At 46.2% G+C, this 16,993-nt stretch overlaps 2 protein-coding genes across 3 annotated transcripts in view; one reads left to right on the top strand and one right to left on the bottom strand.

The window, feature by feature from the left end:
- Positions 1 to 16,993, top strand: part of LOC139047965 (actin-related protein 10-like) — an 84,981-nt gene that overhangs the window by 50,144 nt on the left and 17,844 nt on the right. The gene's annotated exons all lie outside the window — the stretch shown is intronic.
- Positions 5,903 to 16,572, bottom strand: LOC139047964 (uncharacterized). Of its 2 annotated transcripts, none has more exons than XM_070522189.1 (7): positions 16,323 to 16,572; positions 14,835 to 15,081; positions 14,156 to 14,269; positions 13,177 to 13,284; positions 11,836 to 11,985; positions 11,132 to 11,340; positions 5,903 to 9,368 (listed from the first exon to the last, which is right to left on the bottom strand). In XM_070522189.1, the coding sequence occupies exons 2-7, from the start codon at positions 14,991 to 14,993 to the stop codon at positions 9,059 to 9,061; spliced, it is 1,050 nt and encodes a 349-aa protein (XP_070378290.1). In that variant the 5' UTR covers positions 14,994 to 15,081; positions 16,323 to 16,572; the 3' UTR covers positions 5,903 to 9,058. The 2 variants fall into 2 exon arrangements, with proteins under 2 accessions (XP_070378290.1, XP_070378289.1); XM_070522188.1 differs by lacking the exon at positions 16,323 to 16,572 and adding an exon at positions 15,974 to 16,032.

Genomic DNA, 16,993 nt, shown 5'->3' on the forward strand with positions numbered 1-16,993 from the left:
GCGAGTCGACTAGGGGATCTGAAGACTGCCCAGCAGGAAATCACAATCTTCGAATGCGTTGCGATACCACGCCTGTGCTCACAACGCTCCGCAGTAACCCCAGCTCCGAAGCCCGGTGGTATGGAATATGCGGCAGGATAGCAACCTGCGCATCCCAGGTCGCCGTCGTTGTTCGGTAGCATTGGATGGGGGTTTGCCTCGTGGAAAATGTCTAAATGCGCATCCCAGGTCGCCGTCGTTGTTCGGTAGCATTGGATGGGGGTTTGCCTCGTGGCAAATGTCTAATAAATGCGCATCCCAGGTCGCCGTCGTTGTTCGGCAGCATTGGATGGGGGTTTGCCTCGTGGAAAATGTCTAATGCTATCTTCGGCTGGTCGTTTCTGAGCGCTCTGGAGCGCTCTCGCGAGCGAGCGGCGTTGTCTTCGGCTGGTTGAAAGAGGGTGCGCGCCCTGCGTTCGGCTGGTTCTTCTCTAAAACTTCTTTCTCGGCGAGTTGGTGCATACTCAGCGCTTGTGTCCTGTCCCTTACTTTGTGGTTGCATGTGTTTGCGCTGTAAACAGTTTTATGTCAAAATGGTTCTTCTCGATTGCTCTCCTCCATCTTGGAGCGCTCTGAGGCGCTCCGAGCCGTGTCGTCGGAGCAGTCATCGAGATTGAAACGTCATCGCAGCGCCGCTGCTGTTGGCGACGGCCCACCGTAACCTTGGCAACCTAGGCCACTGCATGCTGGCGTCTCGACGAACGCTCGTCCCGCCGGCACGTACGCCGGTTTTTCCGGCAGCGCCGGGAGCTTTGGATAGGCGAATCATCGGACGTTGGCAGTGGTCACGTGGTTTCACATCGGCAATTTCCTCCTCCGAGAGCGAGTCGCACGTTCGGCTTGCGCGCTTGTCCTCTGCCCTTGAGCTTGGGAAACGCCCGATCTACCCGACTCTGCTTCGGGGCATACAGGCGACCAGTCGAAGATACCATAAGTAAATGCGCATCCCAGGTCGCCGTCGTTATTCGGTAGCATTCTATGGGGGTTTGCCTCGTGGCAAATGTCTAATTAACTACGCATCCCAGGTTGCCGTCGTTGTTCGGTAGCATTGTATGGGGATTCGCCTCGTGGCAAACGTCTAATTAACTGCGCATCCCAGGTCGCCGTCGTTGTTCGGTAGCATTGGATGGGGGTTTGCCTCGTGGCAAACGTCTAATTAACTGCGCATCCCAGGTCGCCGTCGTTGTTCGGTAGCATTGGATGGGGGTTTGCCTCGTGGCAAACGTCTAATTAACTGCGCATCCCAGGTCGCCGTCGTTGTTCGGTAGCATTGGATGGGGGTTTGCCTCGTTGCAAACGTCTAATTAAATGCGCATCCCAGGTCGCCGTCGTTGTTCGGTAGCATTGGATGGGGGTTTGCCTCGTGGCAAATGTCTAATTAAATGCGAATCCCAGGTCGCCGTCGTTGTTCGGTAGCATTGGATGCGGGTTTGCCTCGTGGCAAACGTCTAATTAACGAAGCAAGGTTTGAGTACGGGCTAGTTGGTATTCCATGGTATCAATCGTCACCAGCACCGCAATTAACTGCGAATCCCAGGTCACCATCGTTCGGTAGCATTGGATGGACCCTCCCCCCCTTCATCCTTAGTTCAGGCTCTCAGGTAATGGTGGGGTGGTGGCTTATATTGGACCTGTCAATAGTCGGTGTCCACGGTGCGTGGACGTCTGGATAGGTGCTGATGGATGAGCGGGTGATTGTCAACTGGCAAACGTCTAATTGACGTCTTTGGAGTGTTGAGACATAACAGAAGCGTGCTTAATACAGCGCATGACCTGTGACAAACATATACTAGTCTCTCCCAGTGGACACACTTCATCCATGCTACAACCAATTAAATAATGTCCTAATATGTGTGCGCCATTTTGGAGAGAAATAGCACATCCGACGGACATCCAAATTTGGATATCCTATCGAGGTCGTCTCAAGAATTAGTATCGTATCTGCATCTTTCTTTCGGCTCACATGTGAACAGTTCTCTCAGAGGCTTTGACTTTCGGTTTCCTGGCGACAGAAGAACGTTTTCTCATATGGTTAGCTCGTGCAAGCCGAGGCTATCATGCATACAGGTCATGCGTATATCATAAGTTCCCTATGTCCTGGTGCAATTGACTCACCAATCCCCCCCCCCCCCTTAGTAGTTATGCCCTCTATCCGCAAATGGTTCCTCGTATTTCCGGCAAGTCCTTGTTCCCTAGTGAAATGGCGCAACCCACTCTGGGGGATAGGCCATGAATCTAATTTATGTTTACCTTTATCGACCTCAAACCAATTGTCATTTGGTGCAAGGTTGCGCTGCTGGGGGTGAAAATAGTGGCGTACTTTTTCTTTTTCTTGAGCATTAAGTCAAACCAAATTGTACTGTCATTGTGCCACCTAAATTTTTTTTCCATCTTTCGTTCTTTCCGACTTCGTGCACTTCTTGTCCCAAATTTCGTGAGACCGATTCGCATCTTTGGCAGGAGCCATATTTCGAGGCCACAACAGTAACACCCTCTCTGTGGCTTTCTCCCTTCACCAAAAAGGCAATGTTCATCTTTTCCTTACATTTTTTCTCTATCCACGCGGATAAACAGCTGTGCTTAATCTCGTCACGCGCGCTGTTGTTCAGTTCCGCTCATCCCGCGCGTGCCATGCAGACGATGCCATCTGGCACGCCATCAGCATCGCCATCAGCGTGGCCACACTCCAACCGCGGCTGGTCCCGTCGCGGCCACACCACCGGCGCTGTCGCGTCCCCGTCTTCCGCCGTTGTGACAGAACCGCCGGAGCATGAGGCCAACGTGACGTAAGCGGCGGTAAGCCTGCCTCCGGTGTGTTCGGCTACGTCTCGCAACGCCCCTTGCGGAGAGGTACCAGCGCACGGGTATGCCCAAGGCGCCATCATGGCAGACCCTAGCGGCGCTCTTGCTGCTACTGCCGCTGGCGTTACCCAGCTGCATGTGCTTCGTAGGGGTTGCGAGCGCCCGAAGCCGACGAGAGGTCTTCAAGCGCGCCCGGCCGCCGGGAGGCGGATACGACGACGGCGGACGGCCAATCGGGGGCCTCCGAGTCGCCGCGCGCAGCGACGACGCCGGCGCCAGAGTGAACCGCACATCGGCAGCGCAACGCAACAAGCGACGGCCGCGCCTCCTGGACGTCGGTAGGCTCCTGCAGCTGGTCGCGGCGGACAACGCCACCGGTCACCACCGCAGTGGCGATAACAAGTCCCACCAACAGCCGGTCATGAGCCGCCACATCGACGCGTCCATGGCCGAGCTGGTGGCACTGCAGACGTTCGACGGGGCCATCTCCTGGATCGAAGCCAAGTTCGTCAACGACTCGCGCGGCGCCAGTCGTAGCCGCCATCGCCGGACGAGGCCGTACAGTGTCGAAGAGAGGCTCGCGCTGCTCGTACCGGTGGTCGCTTTTGTGCTGCCGTTCCTGATTTGGCTATGCTGCATGGTGATCTGCATCGCGCGAGCCTCCGTAAAAGGGCCGTACTGAAGAACACACGAGCACTGCAGCGCCGCTCTAATTCATAGATGATGCAGCGCAAGATGTGCATCGATCGTGATGGTTCTGTGGAAGACTAGCCGTCTAGGAATTGACCACGTGGTCCACGTGATGGTTCCGCCACTCCTTGCTTCTTGGACCTGAAGAGCATCGTCTGCAGATGGTGCAGCACAGCCATGTATAGCTTCAGTGAAGCCAAAATGGTTTTAAGTTTGATTATCCGCCTGCGTTTCCATGACACTTCACTCGTGACATGTGGTGCAAGAGTGGGGAAAAACGCGACGTGTACAAAATTTTTTCTCAATAACTTGCTGGTTCGTCAGAACGTGTCCAAACGCAATTCATTCGTGGTACGATTCGTTTACTAGTTGGTAGATCATTTAAATATTTTATGTGAAAGTAAATTACTTGCTGTATAGTGACAGTCTGTGTCCTGTCTTCATGCACCTTGGACGCTGCTAAACGAGACATTTAGACTCTGATAAATACAAGGCTGATTTCAAATTTGCAGCTCGTTCTGCGACTTTTCATTGTAACTAAGTCAACTACACACATGCTGCTAGGCTACATTAAGTCCATTATACTAGAGCCGTGTACATTTAAAATAAAAAAGAATAAGAGCCAGTGAACCTCTGAAAATGTATTGTGAATGGGTAAGATATGGAGGCGGGGCACCAGATATATGGAGGCCATTTCTGTCTGAAAAGAGATGAGCATCGAAGTAGAGCCCTACATTCAAAAGATAATGCCAAGAAGGTGGCCGGTCGCTATGGCATACCATTGGTTTCTTTTTTGACACCACGCAAGCTCGCTGGCCTGTGCCCTCACATTCGTGCCCTCGTAAACCAGCGAATACACACAAAATTGCTGTGCAACTGGCCACTCGAGACACTTTGCTTGTATTTGTGGGCTCCTTTCATGCTCGGAAAAACACTTATATAGCACATATTGAGCACCAGAAAGCTGTATAGGGAGTTCTTCGTGTTGCTCTACAATTTTCTCATTGGCACTTTTCATGTTATAATAATTGAGAAGTTTATTAACCGAGACTAATTATTTAATTAAGCGGGATGCAAAATATACTCTGAGTATCTCAGAGCGACAGCAAACAACATTACCTTGGTTATGTCCAGCTACGTAGCATATGTATATTTTTAATGTTTGGCTCAAGTGAAACACCCTGCAGGCATCCTCCTTGAAACTGCAGCACATCCGGCACCAACAAGAAACGTGCACAGTGGCAGTACATTATAACGTCTGTTGAAGTTAAATGCAATAAAAAGTGCAACAGCAAATTAAGAAGCTACAACATTGGCTATATAGAGGTTAGTGCTGCTCCGGTGACTTTCAGGATAATGACTGCGACGGCATACTTCAGGTTTCGGTTTGCTTTACTACCGAGGCAGCATCAACAGAAGGCTTTCATTCTTGCATTTCATTTGGCGCAGGCTTGGCTATATGTTTCGCTAAAATAAGTTTTTTGAGTGGGATGGCACAAAGGGTTGCTCTTGGTACAGCTGTGTTACCACTTCATCATATCACAAGTACTCTAACATCCCACTTTGTATCCACAGACCTTAAAGGAGTACCAACATTATATTTCCCATTTTTTAATTTTTGTATTAAATGAAATTCCCGTACCTTCCCAGGAGATGTCCACATGTCATGCTCATGAGGTAGCAGAGCATCGCGACCTTTTGGCTCTTGCTCGCTCAATTGCCTGCTACGCAGCTGTCAAAGGAATATTGTGTACAGTGCCGCCCACTGCTGTATACAGCACGCAAACAGCCAGCTTTGCTCTGCGGGACGACGCCTGGCGACGGTTGCTGGGCCTGTGATAGCGTGCGCAGGAGCATGCGCGGCCTAATAAGCATGCAGACTTGCACGTATTGCATCAACCAGCGGTCATGTTTGTAAGCACCTTCGTTATCATAAACAGCCCATGAGCGCGTTTCATTTGTTGCGAAAGGACGGACGTGCGTTATCAGCCCATTCTATGGCATCTACAAGCGCGTCAGACTGAGTGCAGACTGGGCTAAACAAAGGCGCTTCTCAATGTCGCCCCTCGTCAAAAGCAGTTCCGCATGTCTGTTAGGTCATACATGCTCCTGGAGACACTATCTCGTACCCAACAACTGCTGCCAGGTGTCGCCCTGCAGAGCAAAGCCGGCCGCTCACGCGCTCTCCACAGCAGCGGACGGCACTGTACATGCTTATGTGTACACTCGCATTGGCGTTTACGAGATTACTAGTAGAGGTATAACACTGTTGCTTGATTAACCCACATCACCGTCTTGTGTGAAATTATCAGTGGCTCCATGCAGTGCAAGTGTTGTGCTACTTTTCTGCTACTTGCTGAAAGGAAGTATGCTGAAAGAATTACATTTTTTTTATTCATTCTAGTACATTACATTCATAGATTCATGCTGACTGTACAAATGGACAAAGGTATTCAACAACACTAACAGTACCACTGACAAATATAAAGTACTAGGTATTTTTAAGAAATGCCTTGGAGTGCTCATGTCAATAGGAACACTGCTCGCAGGTCAGCCATTGAAGGACGGTTATTATTGCACATATGTTTAACTATTTCCAATGCTATACATTCACCTCTTGGTGAATACATTCACTTAAGGATGCTGGAATTTTCTACTTCTGAGAAGGTAAGTTTTTGCAGTTGAATAATGCGATTCATTTACGCATAAACAGTGCATTCCTAATTGCATGAGAAATCAGTGAACTGTCAGAAGTTTAGTCATTGATTCTTGGCAGTGCGAAACATCAGTAATGATGAGATGAATGGCTGTACATAACAAGCAAACAAGCTGGACTTCATTTCGCGCTATTATAAAGCACTGTTTTACTGCTAGACAGATTGCAATAGTTGATCAGATCATATCAACTTGTCACTTAAGTGTGCTTGTATTGATGTGTAGAAGTCGCAGTACATCACAGACATGGCGCACTCCGATTTAACATGCACCTCAGAAGAATTAAAGGACAAAAAAAGGTGTAGATTTGTCAAAAGGGGCGCGCACCATACTCATCAACGCTGACATCATTCGGCATGCATCATCAAAATGGCAAAACCACTCAACAACCGTGCACCATATGAAGCATAACAGCAAGAATTAACTCCTTTGTTACAGTGCCTATAGAAATTGCATAATGAATCCTTACCAACTAGCTCAGCTTTCTGTCATTCTAAGATCAATATGATACAGGTTTTCAATGGGTTGTAAAACATATCTATTGGAATTCTACTTGCAACATCATGCGCCATCTGAAATGATGACTGAACTCTAACCATTTGGCAGAATGGGGAGTGTGGAAAAAGTTTCGACAAGAGGTATCATCAAATCTAGCTTATAGTGCTCCTAGCACTTTTTCAAACAAAAAGATAAAACTGGCGCCTTGGTCGACTCGGCAACAATTTTTCAATGACAGCAGCAGTGAATACACAGAAGCTTCTTTTGGGTTATAAATTTTGCATTTTCTGATCCGACATATAGGCTGTTTTAACAATGTCTCAACAACGGTGGATGGTCATGGGTGCATGTTACTTTGATAACTGTGTTAGAACAATATCAAGTGCAACTATTTCCCCCCCCCCCCCACCATGGGTTGCCTTTATCCATCAGCGCTTTGACAGTGTATGTAAATGTTACTACAAGCAATCCATCCCACTGTGCTGGGTTTTCACTCAAACAAGAGCACTCGGTCAATTTCAGACCAACCTTGACAGACGCTTGAATAACTGTCCGATTTGTTACATTTTGAACGCTGCACGTGCAAGCGACATTCATTACTGCACAGTAATGTGCAGCGTGCCACATTACTGTACAGCACTGTACAGAGCACAAGGAGGCTCCAGTACCAGTGCAACACCTTGCTAACACAGTGGCACCTTACAGAGTGCCAGGGTAACAGCTTACAGTGTAACACATTGTAACACCCTGCTTACACAGAAAAGGTGATTGAACTCAATAATAAAGCACGAGGCTTCTGCATGCTCCTTAATCTGGCAGCCATTGCTTTGCGAGCCTAAAGCATGCAGTAAAAAACAAACCAGGTGCTTGCAGCAATGAATAAAAACATGCTGTAAGTAAAAACAAATAGGCATGTGCCCATTTTCACATTCGTGAAGCTACTGCTTACCCGCATAAGCATGGACATCACTACAGCTAGTACAGACGCCAACAAATCTTCATACGAATTCTAATGAGCGATCCGATTTGCAAAAGTCGGGAACTAGGAACAAGGTGCACATGTTGCATATTTCCATTTTTTTTTTACTCGGCATTTGTACTAAAAATAGCAAATTATTACTTTCAATCATGTTCCTTGAGGCGCTTCCTTGAACTTTAGCATAAGGATTCTAAAAAATTGTCTGGGAGGTTATTACTGGTACGCATGCATTTAAAACACCAATGATCAGGCCATAAATTTGTGTCGCAGCATAGGTTGCAACAACTACGGCATGAAATAAAAATTTCGAACATAAAGGCACCAAAAATGAGCACATTTCTAGTGGTAGCAAAGGAGTTAAGAAGTTTAAATTATACTACACTAAAGGCATATTAGGGCAAGAGTGACCAAACAAAAATTATGGCCAATGAGCAAAACGAGAACAAGGTGAAAGCAGGAGCCAATATTTCGACAAATGGACTTGTCTTCTTCAAGGCGACATATATTGCATATATTGCTTTGCATATGTTGCCTTGAAGAAGACAAGTCCACTTGTCGAAACGTTGGCTCCTGCTTTCACCTTGTTCTTGTTTTGCTCATCGTCTTGAATTTCCATCTCCCACCTTCTGCGCGTTTTCCCAAACAAAAAGTATGGCATTTTAAGCAGGATATACTCACCCGATCTTTTTTTGAGTTCTGCGAGTCTTGCTCTAAAACCTGTTTCAATAACTAAAACACAAACACTGGCACAATACTATACAATTACAGGAAGTGGAATGGTACCAGCTGTCAATTTGTGACAGCGTGAGCTGGCACTTCTTTTTTTGTAGCGCAACAGTTTGCCAAGCACGTTGTCACAAGGTAAAACTTGTGCTGCGAGCCTTCGTGTCGGCTGTGGTGCCATCTTGCGTGCATTCAGTGAATGATGGCTGTTGCCACCGAGATTTTGGTGCACGTTTTGTAAATCCCCCCCCCCCCCTATTAATTTTTTGCAATTAGACACACAATAAAATATAGGCTTCAGACAAGCTGACAGGAACAAATGCAAACATTGATTATCGCAACATAAATTGTGCTTAGACATCCGAGAGGCACTTGACAGAAAATATTGACAAACCAGTGCAACCACTAAGTATAAGATTCACTATTGCAAGTAAAAGGAAGAAGCTGTGTTAATGCAACATGCACCAAAACACAGTCAACCACATTTCAGGAATCCAAAGGAGATAATTTACACTGCATTAAGACTCTTCACAGTACTGCGTTTTCTTCTCCCAAGCACAATTCTGAAGGTGTTGCAATGTTCAGTTTTTAAGCAGACCTCGAATATAGCCGTCACGCCGCAGACGGCCCACTGGCGGACTCTGCGTACACAGCGAGAGTGTCGTTCAGACAAAGGTCGTCATTGCGGATGTAGAGTCGGACTGACTGCTGGTCACCGTCGGTCACAACCTCGGCATCGAAAAAACTCCCTTCGAACGCGACGTCCTTGGGTAGCCGGACCTTGCGCAGACCGTGCAGGGTAGTTGGAATTGCAAAACCGGGAAGCCGCTCGAAAGTGTTTGGCATTGGGCGCAGGCAGTCCAGAGGTACGTCCTCCCAGCGCCCGTAGTCGATGAACCACACCCGCACCTTCTTTATTGACCTGTGCAGAAACCGAGTGACGACATTTGCGATATGACAAGGCGTCAATGACAATGTATAATGCTTGTCCTTGCTTCTTTACTTTGAACAAATACAAACATATACTGCCTTCTGTGGCAGGCATCACCAATTCCCTCCCTTTGAGCACATCACACCTCGAATAGGTGAAGATTACAATGCACAGGGTAACTAACAAAGTTCCACTAATTAACTTTTTGATCGTGCACTTTAAGGCACATGTTAATATTACACAATACAAGCCCAGCTGGTAATAAAGTCATATACATTCAGCAGAAATCTTAAAGTTAGCACCAGTTGACAGCAATCCATCCTTTAAATTGTGGTACGAAATCCATCAAGGTTCCCATTAAGTTTGTCCTGCAAAGTACTATGGAAGTGTTAAAACGTTTGTGAAACCATCATACTTTTTGTGCATGTGACCTTACTGATGGCTTCCATGCAGGCTGCATTGCTTTCGGCGCCGGAGCCGTACAAACTCTCCGGCTTCCCCACCGGAACCTCCAAGGTGGAGCCAGCATAGCGCGACACGAAGAACAAAAATTACGGATTACTGGCTAAAAGAACTTAAATAAAAGCTGCGTAGATGTATAAGCAGTCTATTTGAGTGAGATAAGGAGACTAGAAGCAAGCATCACAGGCTGTCATTCACACTTCCGCCATGAAACCGAAAACAAAGCTTGCAGTACATATTTCGTTTCTGCATTGCTTCGAAAACTTTTGTTACTGTTTTACTTATGATAATTTGAGATACTTTGTTTAGCAGACTTTAACAATCAGTCCTTCCGGAGTACTTGCTTACTTTCAAGTACTAGTCAAAAAATACAAATTACCTAACTTTCAAATAGGAATACAAATAATGGTGTCTGTTCATAATATTTCATTCGTATTCAAAACTTTGAATATTCGCCCATCCCCGATTATTTTTATAGGAGTCTATCATCATTTTTCGTGCGCCGATGTACGACTGATGCATAAATATTGCACTGAATGCCCCGCTCCTGCTCCGCAATTTGAATGAGCCGGCTCGTTCATTTTGAACGAGCCGCAGCCAAGTCAAAGCTCAGTGACCTCGCCGTCTTGCTTTTCAGGCATGTGGTATTAGAAGCACATAGAATAATGCCTAAATGCAAGTACAAATTTACTGAAAAGCTTAAAGAGTTTCCCTTCACATCAACGAAAATTGGAATAAATGTTGAACATTGTTGAATAGCTCGTCGCCCCTTGCTGTCTTGCTTTGGCGTCAGAGGAACCTGGTCACATTAGATGCAAGAGGGGTGGCTTAGATCTACAATTTTTCGTATTTTGCGAGGTTTGTAATCGGTGAGGTCACACACAGGTATAGGTCATGTGTGCAAAAATACGATATTAAATATCAGCACTGTTTAAGTTATTAATCATGCCATCTTTTACCATGAATGCTGGCTGGCCCGCTCAACTGCAGCTCAGCTGCACTTTTGACACAATCTTTTGGGACAGTATTCTCGGTTGACAACTTCAGGGAATAAATTGTTTTCACGAGATTTCGAGTGATTAGCACTGGACGCATTGGCGTTCTATGGGCGAAAGCGTTCCTCGTACTGTGCCAAGAATACCGCCAAGTCCAGTGCTTGGTAATGCAAAATCATGCGAAAATGATTGTATCTCTAGGAATACTATATATCCTGTATCCCTAGAATCCCTAGAAATACTGTATCCCTAGAATACTGCCCCTCTATTCTACACAGACTGGAGTGCCAAACGTACCCATCGCCGCTTGCTGGATCGTTTTCGTCACACTGAACGGAGCCAATTTGTCCACGGTACCATGTCGAGTCCTTTTCATGCAGAACGGCAACGAGGGCACCTGGAACGGGCTCCTTGATGTGTTGGCTCTCCTTGGAGGCGACAGCATTTAAACACTTCACCATTTTGACTAGGTCCCGCAGAGCTGACATCTCTTGCAGGTAGATTACCTAACATGCAAAGGTGACCAAAGAAACAACACTCAGCATTTTCAATCACCCAACTCAACTGGTCGTAGCACTGAGACCCTGAGTGGCTATTTGGGGCCAATAAAGGTATTGTATAGTAAACAAATAAAAATTCTGCAGTAAAGCAACACTATGCTTGAAAACATCCTGCGTAGATCACAATGTTCCTTTAAGGACAGTTATCAACGTGCAATAGAATACCCAACCACAAGAAGCACCCCCCTAAGTTATATGGTTAGAGAAGCTCACTGAATTAACACAGCAAACTGGGTGAGTTGGTGACTGAACATATTTCTACGGGTGGGCAGCGCAACCAGGATGAAGGACAATAGGAAGCGCATGATACTGCGCTCGTATCGTGCACGTCCTTTTGTCCTTCGTCTGGGTTGTGCTGCCCACCCCTAGGAATATGTAGAGAAGTTCTCTCATTGGAGTAGGACAGCAATAGGTAAAAGGAATTCTAGCAACAGGACTCACCTTCTTTCCCTCTCCCAGCCTGAGGAAGACAACTGGAACTCGAGTGCCAAGTGGAAGCCTTGAACACGGAAATTGACCAATGGTGCACTCGCTGTCCTTCTTCGAGGGAAGCTTGGAGGATGGGAGGGCCACCGATGAGTTTTCACCAACCTTCAAAAATGCACCATGCATCTGAGAAACCATGTGCATGCACTTCTAAATAGTGCACGTCTCTTAAGCACAAACTCTTTCGGTGCCATCATTCAGTAAATTTCCGAACTGTGATGGTACAATATGTTTTCCGGCCGCTACATCCCATGTAAGCAAACAAACAAAAGGCACGAGGGGCACACGTGATCGAACAGCCACCCACTGCAGCAGCTTTCCCACAATATACGCGACTTCCCGCCTAATGTGTAAACACCAGCGTGCACTCAGTATTCCCACTTCGGTACCAGTAACTCTCCTTGCTGGTTGTTGCATGCCGCATTCACTGCTATTGCCGTCAACACTATTGCGATGAGCATCTTCACCCATCTGTCTCACAGCGCATGGGGTGTAGTGCGGCTGTAAGCGTACTGCACACTTTGAACATGCGATAACCGAAATGCACTGGCATTCCCTGCTGCAGGCAGTGTGAGGTGATCAATGTTTCACTCTGGTGGCATCACAGACATTGTATTCCAGCGTCACACCCACCAGCTCAATTTTTGTTGAATGAGGTTCTACTGTAATAATATGCTTCATGTATTCCATGATTTCACAATGCCTCTATGAGGCTGGTATCTCTGCTGAATCAAATGGCGTTTCATAGTATATGAAAGCAATATAAAGAGTTTGATTGTACTTTGCAAATTTCCCAATGACTTGATTGGTGACACAGACGTGACCTATTCTAGAATATTCCTTCCTGATGCCAGCCTGTCCTCTTAGTTTATTAAGTCAAGTGTTGCCCAGATTCTATTGGAAGCTATCTTGGTAGATATTTTATACAATACTCAAAGCAAGCTAATGGGCCAGTAATTCTGCAATGTCTCCCTAATGAATTAATATAACATTGGCATTATTCTTATTAAATTTTATAATATTCAACAATTCTTGCAAAATGATCGCAATAAGAGATCTGCTTGCTAGGATCAGTAGGCTGTAACCTTTTATTTTAGATGCAACAAAGCTCATCTAATTCAGTACAGTGGGTGCAGAGATAAATGATTTCTTCATTTCTATGTATTTAGACAGGAGCTCCTGAAGTAAAGCTTCTCAAGAGAAAGCTTTACGTACAGTCATAACCTAGTAAATGACTACCAGTCATTTCCCTAGCCATGACTGCTGCTCAGGCCAAAAGAAATAAAAGAGTGTTACCTTTTCACCGTGCTCCGAGACCTGGTCCAGAACCGGGGGTGTTGGCGAGCTCAGCAAATGCATGGTTGCTTTCTTTCGGGCTTGCCTTTCAAGCAATTCCTTTAGCCGCTGTCAGGTTGCACCAAACAAACAAATAAATATAAGAAACGGAACAAACAACAACTTAATGAAAGCTCATTCTGCAGCATTTTCTTATTGGATTGCGTATGAACAGAAGCGCCAATAAAAAAAAAAATGTCAAAAGACTGTCAGAATGAAGGTATCTATTCTCTGTGACCACCTATGAACGCAGCGACAAAAATAACATTACTGTCTGGCTCCAACGGTCTGTCTAGATGTGTCGTAGTAAAGGTAAATTTCTTTCAACATCGACGTCTCTCAGAGATTACGCTTCGGGCAGAGGCACACAGTGCAGTTTCAGTGTGGTTTGATGGGCAGAGCTTGTACTGAATTCTCACGTTGTTACTAGGTAAGGTAAGCTCAGCCATATGCGATGATAACGACTGTCGCAATGTTTTTATATAGCTGGGCCAGTATGCTTGAGCGATCGCTTTCGGCGATCGTTTCACTTTCACTTACAAGAGCAAACGAGTGTCTTGTGTATGCTCAGTCCTTGTGCGCAAATGTTCAATGTCAATTCTTGAGAAATCTCTCAAAAGAAATCTCGAAAGCGTATTTGCAATATTTTGCATATCCCTGTTTCCCGAGTTAGTGCAGGACATTAAAACACCATTGATATGCAAGTGTTGAGCTCCACAAGTAAGCCAACATTGTAAAACTTGGCCTACGACAGTAAAGAAACATTTCACAGTTATCACGTTGAAGGCGAACAGTTTTAGGTAGCCCTCAAAAGTTCTGTGCACACAGTGTTAACACGTGGCTAATGAAAAGTGACTAAACTGCCAGTTGCAAGCAACGCTAAACTGCCATGTGCAGTTTGACAAGAAATGCAAGTTACCTCAGATACGACACCACTGACCTTTGCTTTGTCCGATGTCTGTTCTGGTGACGTAGTTCCGACTGGCATATTGTGAACTGCGTCCTTTTCGCCGCAGTTGTTACTGGCCGCTGGTACGGCACAGTTTGGCAGTGCCTGGATAGAATTAAGCATTTTACGGTGATATAGGACTCAAAGGCAAACTGCGATGAAATTGCACTTTGGCTAAATTGGTTATAAATGTGCAATATATATCATATTGAAGAAATCTTGGCGAAGCTGCCAGGCTGGTAATTGTTTAATTTCCCTAGTATAGTAGCCTTTCAATAGTGCCTCAACAGACGATGCGTGCACCTAGTGGTTAGAAGATACGACGTGCAAGTTCCACCAGCATGTTGCCTCCTAGATTATTCAGTACCCCTCAGGCACCCCGATCTCAGAGGCCATGCGAAAGAGCTGTGCATTCCGAGTCGTGCACCACTTCCAGCAAGCGGTAACGGCAGTATTTTTTTTTTCTTTTCGGTACAAAAAAAAAAAAAGACTCCTATTTCTGCAATCTTTACGTGGCTCATCTACTTGCATATCAAATGTAAAAATTTATGCAGAGGCTGCCTTATATCTATGCTATCTAAAACTGAGCTTTTTATGGATGCAAAAAGTTTATTGCAGTTGGCCTTTAAAGGAACTGGAATGAAACGATGGGAGGCCATACACAACATACCTCTTTGCAGGAAGCACCTTGCAGGGCAGCTGGCATCAGAGGTGGCAGTACGTCCTGTGGGCTAGCCGCCTTCTTCCTCCTGCTTTCCTCGAGCACGGCTTTGAGCCGGTCGAGCTTGCTGAGGCCGCCACCCTGCTCAGTGTTTGAGAGTTCGCGCATTGTCTCTTGCCGCTGGTCGTGGTCCCCTGCACTGTCTGTTTGCGACAGCCCGGATTCTATCGGTTGACAGCTTTGTATGCTGCCGGTCCTGGGTGCGAAAAGCGCTGGTAGTTTCAGTTTCACTCATATTGCATTAAACGCCGAAGAATGTAAACATTCACCGTAACAGCACTGCCAATTATTGTCAATTGACACAAATGGCATAGAAAACTGCAATCGCTTACATCGATTGCCAGAGTGCGTAGGATCCACATAGTAGTAGTAGTAGTAGTAGTAGTAGTAGTAGTAGTAGTAGTAGTAGTAGTAAACAAGCTTATTGGGGGATCCACATAATTATTTTTCTTCCTTGCTCCTGGGTTTTACACATCCTACTCTCGCCCGATCACGGAATGTGTCATTACGTGCAGATTACGGACAATGCCGATCGGTGACAACATGCACCTGTCGGCACGTCCAACAAATATGGCCGAGAACCACTTCTGTCTGCGCTGAAGATCTGTCGGTCTAAACAGGTTAGACAGCGCACAGCTTGCTTTCTTTGCCGCATTAATTAAAGCGCACCGCAGAGTCTAGGCGACACTACGGAAGCGGTCTCACGTCAAATCAAGACTTATGTGCCCGCTGCGGTAGCTTTGCGGCTATGACATTGCTCGTGGTCGCGAATTCGATCACATTTCGATGGGGGCGAAATAAAGTAGGTTCAGGCACCATGGCGTCAAAATTAATCCGGAGTCCGCCACTACGACGTGCCTCATAATGCGATTGTGGTTTGGCACGTGCAGCCCCATAATTCAATTAAAGTTTCATACTTCTCCCACGATGCGATACGCCATGCGAGGCAATGGCAATGCTCAACCCTCTCAGAGATTATGAAATGTGGCGCACAACAACGCCTCAAGGAAACACCTCTCCCTATTTGTTCCGACAGTTACTACGCAGACAAAGAGCAGTGGCGCACGCAAGCGAACGTTTAACATCACCTCGCCACCCTCGTGTTGGACTGAACGTTAAAGATACGAAACATTCGCCGTCAACATCACCGCTAATCAAAGCGAACAGCACAGAAAGCTCCGCTTACATCGATTCCCACAATGCCTGGGATCTCCACTATTATTATTTTTTTTTGTACGGACGTAGTCCGGTAGACCCTCGATCGATTGTCAATTAAAGAACGAATGGTAGAAAGTTGATCGTAAAATAGTTGCGTTCGCGCAGAACAAATAAACGCAAAGGACGACGTTGACCTTATACAGAGGCGTGCAAGGGACAGTGAAAAAACGCATCATTGAATCAATTGAAAGAGATGAAAAAGGCAATCGGGTAACTTACCGATAAAGCTGAAAAGAAAAAAAAAAAGAGCTATCAGCTACGCAGCATCAATAGCGCGGTCACATTTCATGCAACTCCTCGACAAAGTTTGCTGTCGTTGATCAACGAGAACGAAGCTATTCACAGCAAACACGCTGTCTCGCAAACAAAGCGCAAGCGCGATCGAAAAAACGACAATCAACCGACAGCTTCAGCTAAACGGCATCAACATCCGTGTTTACGTCTCACAGGCCATAACATCAGCACATGTTCTCCGAGTCGGCTACTGACCGCATTTATATACTTTCTTACCGGCGACGAGCCGATGATATCGCTGGCATTTGTGGTGTGTTGATTGGGCGAGCTAACTCCACTTGAAGCGGATCTTTTTGCTTTCGCCAGTACGGCCTTCAGTTGCTCCAGCTTCGTCGATTCCGACGCCATTTAGCGCACGAAGCGTATCGTTTACATCGAACGCAGCGAGAGACGCAGCTGGCGTCTGATATCATTTGGCCGCCATGATTCACATGCGTCACGGGCTTGCCCAGCTGCTTTTTTACTGCGTTTGTTTAAACAAGATAAAGATTTCCTGCTCCTTATTAACACTTTCTTGAAGCTAAGCGGAGTCTTTTGGGCGGTTGTAACTTGTTTTTATTGGAATCAAGATTTCGAGGAGCATTTGAAATAATAGA

The sequence above is a fragment of the Dermacentor albipictus genome, chromosome 7, assembly GCF_038994185.2.
Source record: "Dermacentor albipictus isolate Rhodes 1998 colony chromosome 7, USDA_Dalb.pri_finalv2, whole genome shotgun sequence".
NCBI classification, from domain to species: domain Eukaryota; kingdom Metazoa; phylum Arthropoda; class Arachnida; order Ixodida; family Ixodidae; genus Dermacentor; species Dermacentor albipictus.

Coding starts and splice junctions, on each gene's coding strand:
- LOC139047964 (XM_070522188.1), bottom strand. CDS start 16,017: ATGTTTCGTATCTTTAACGTTCAGTCCAACACGAGGGTGGCGAG. Junction 13,285..14,155: donor AGACATCGGACAAAGCAAAG/GTCAGTGGTGTC, acceptor GCAACCTGACAG/CGGCTAAAGGAATTGCTTGA. Junction 9,369..11,131: donor GATCCAGCAAGCGGCGATGG/GTACGTTTGGCA, acceptor GTTTCTGCACAG/GTCAATAAAGAAGGTGCGGG.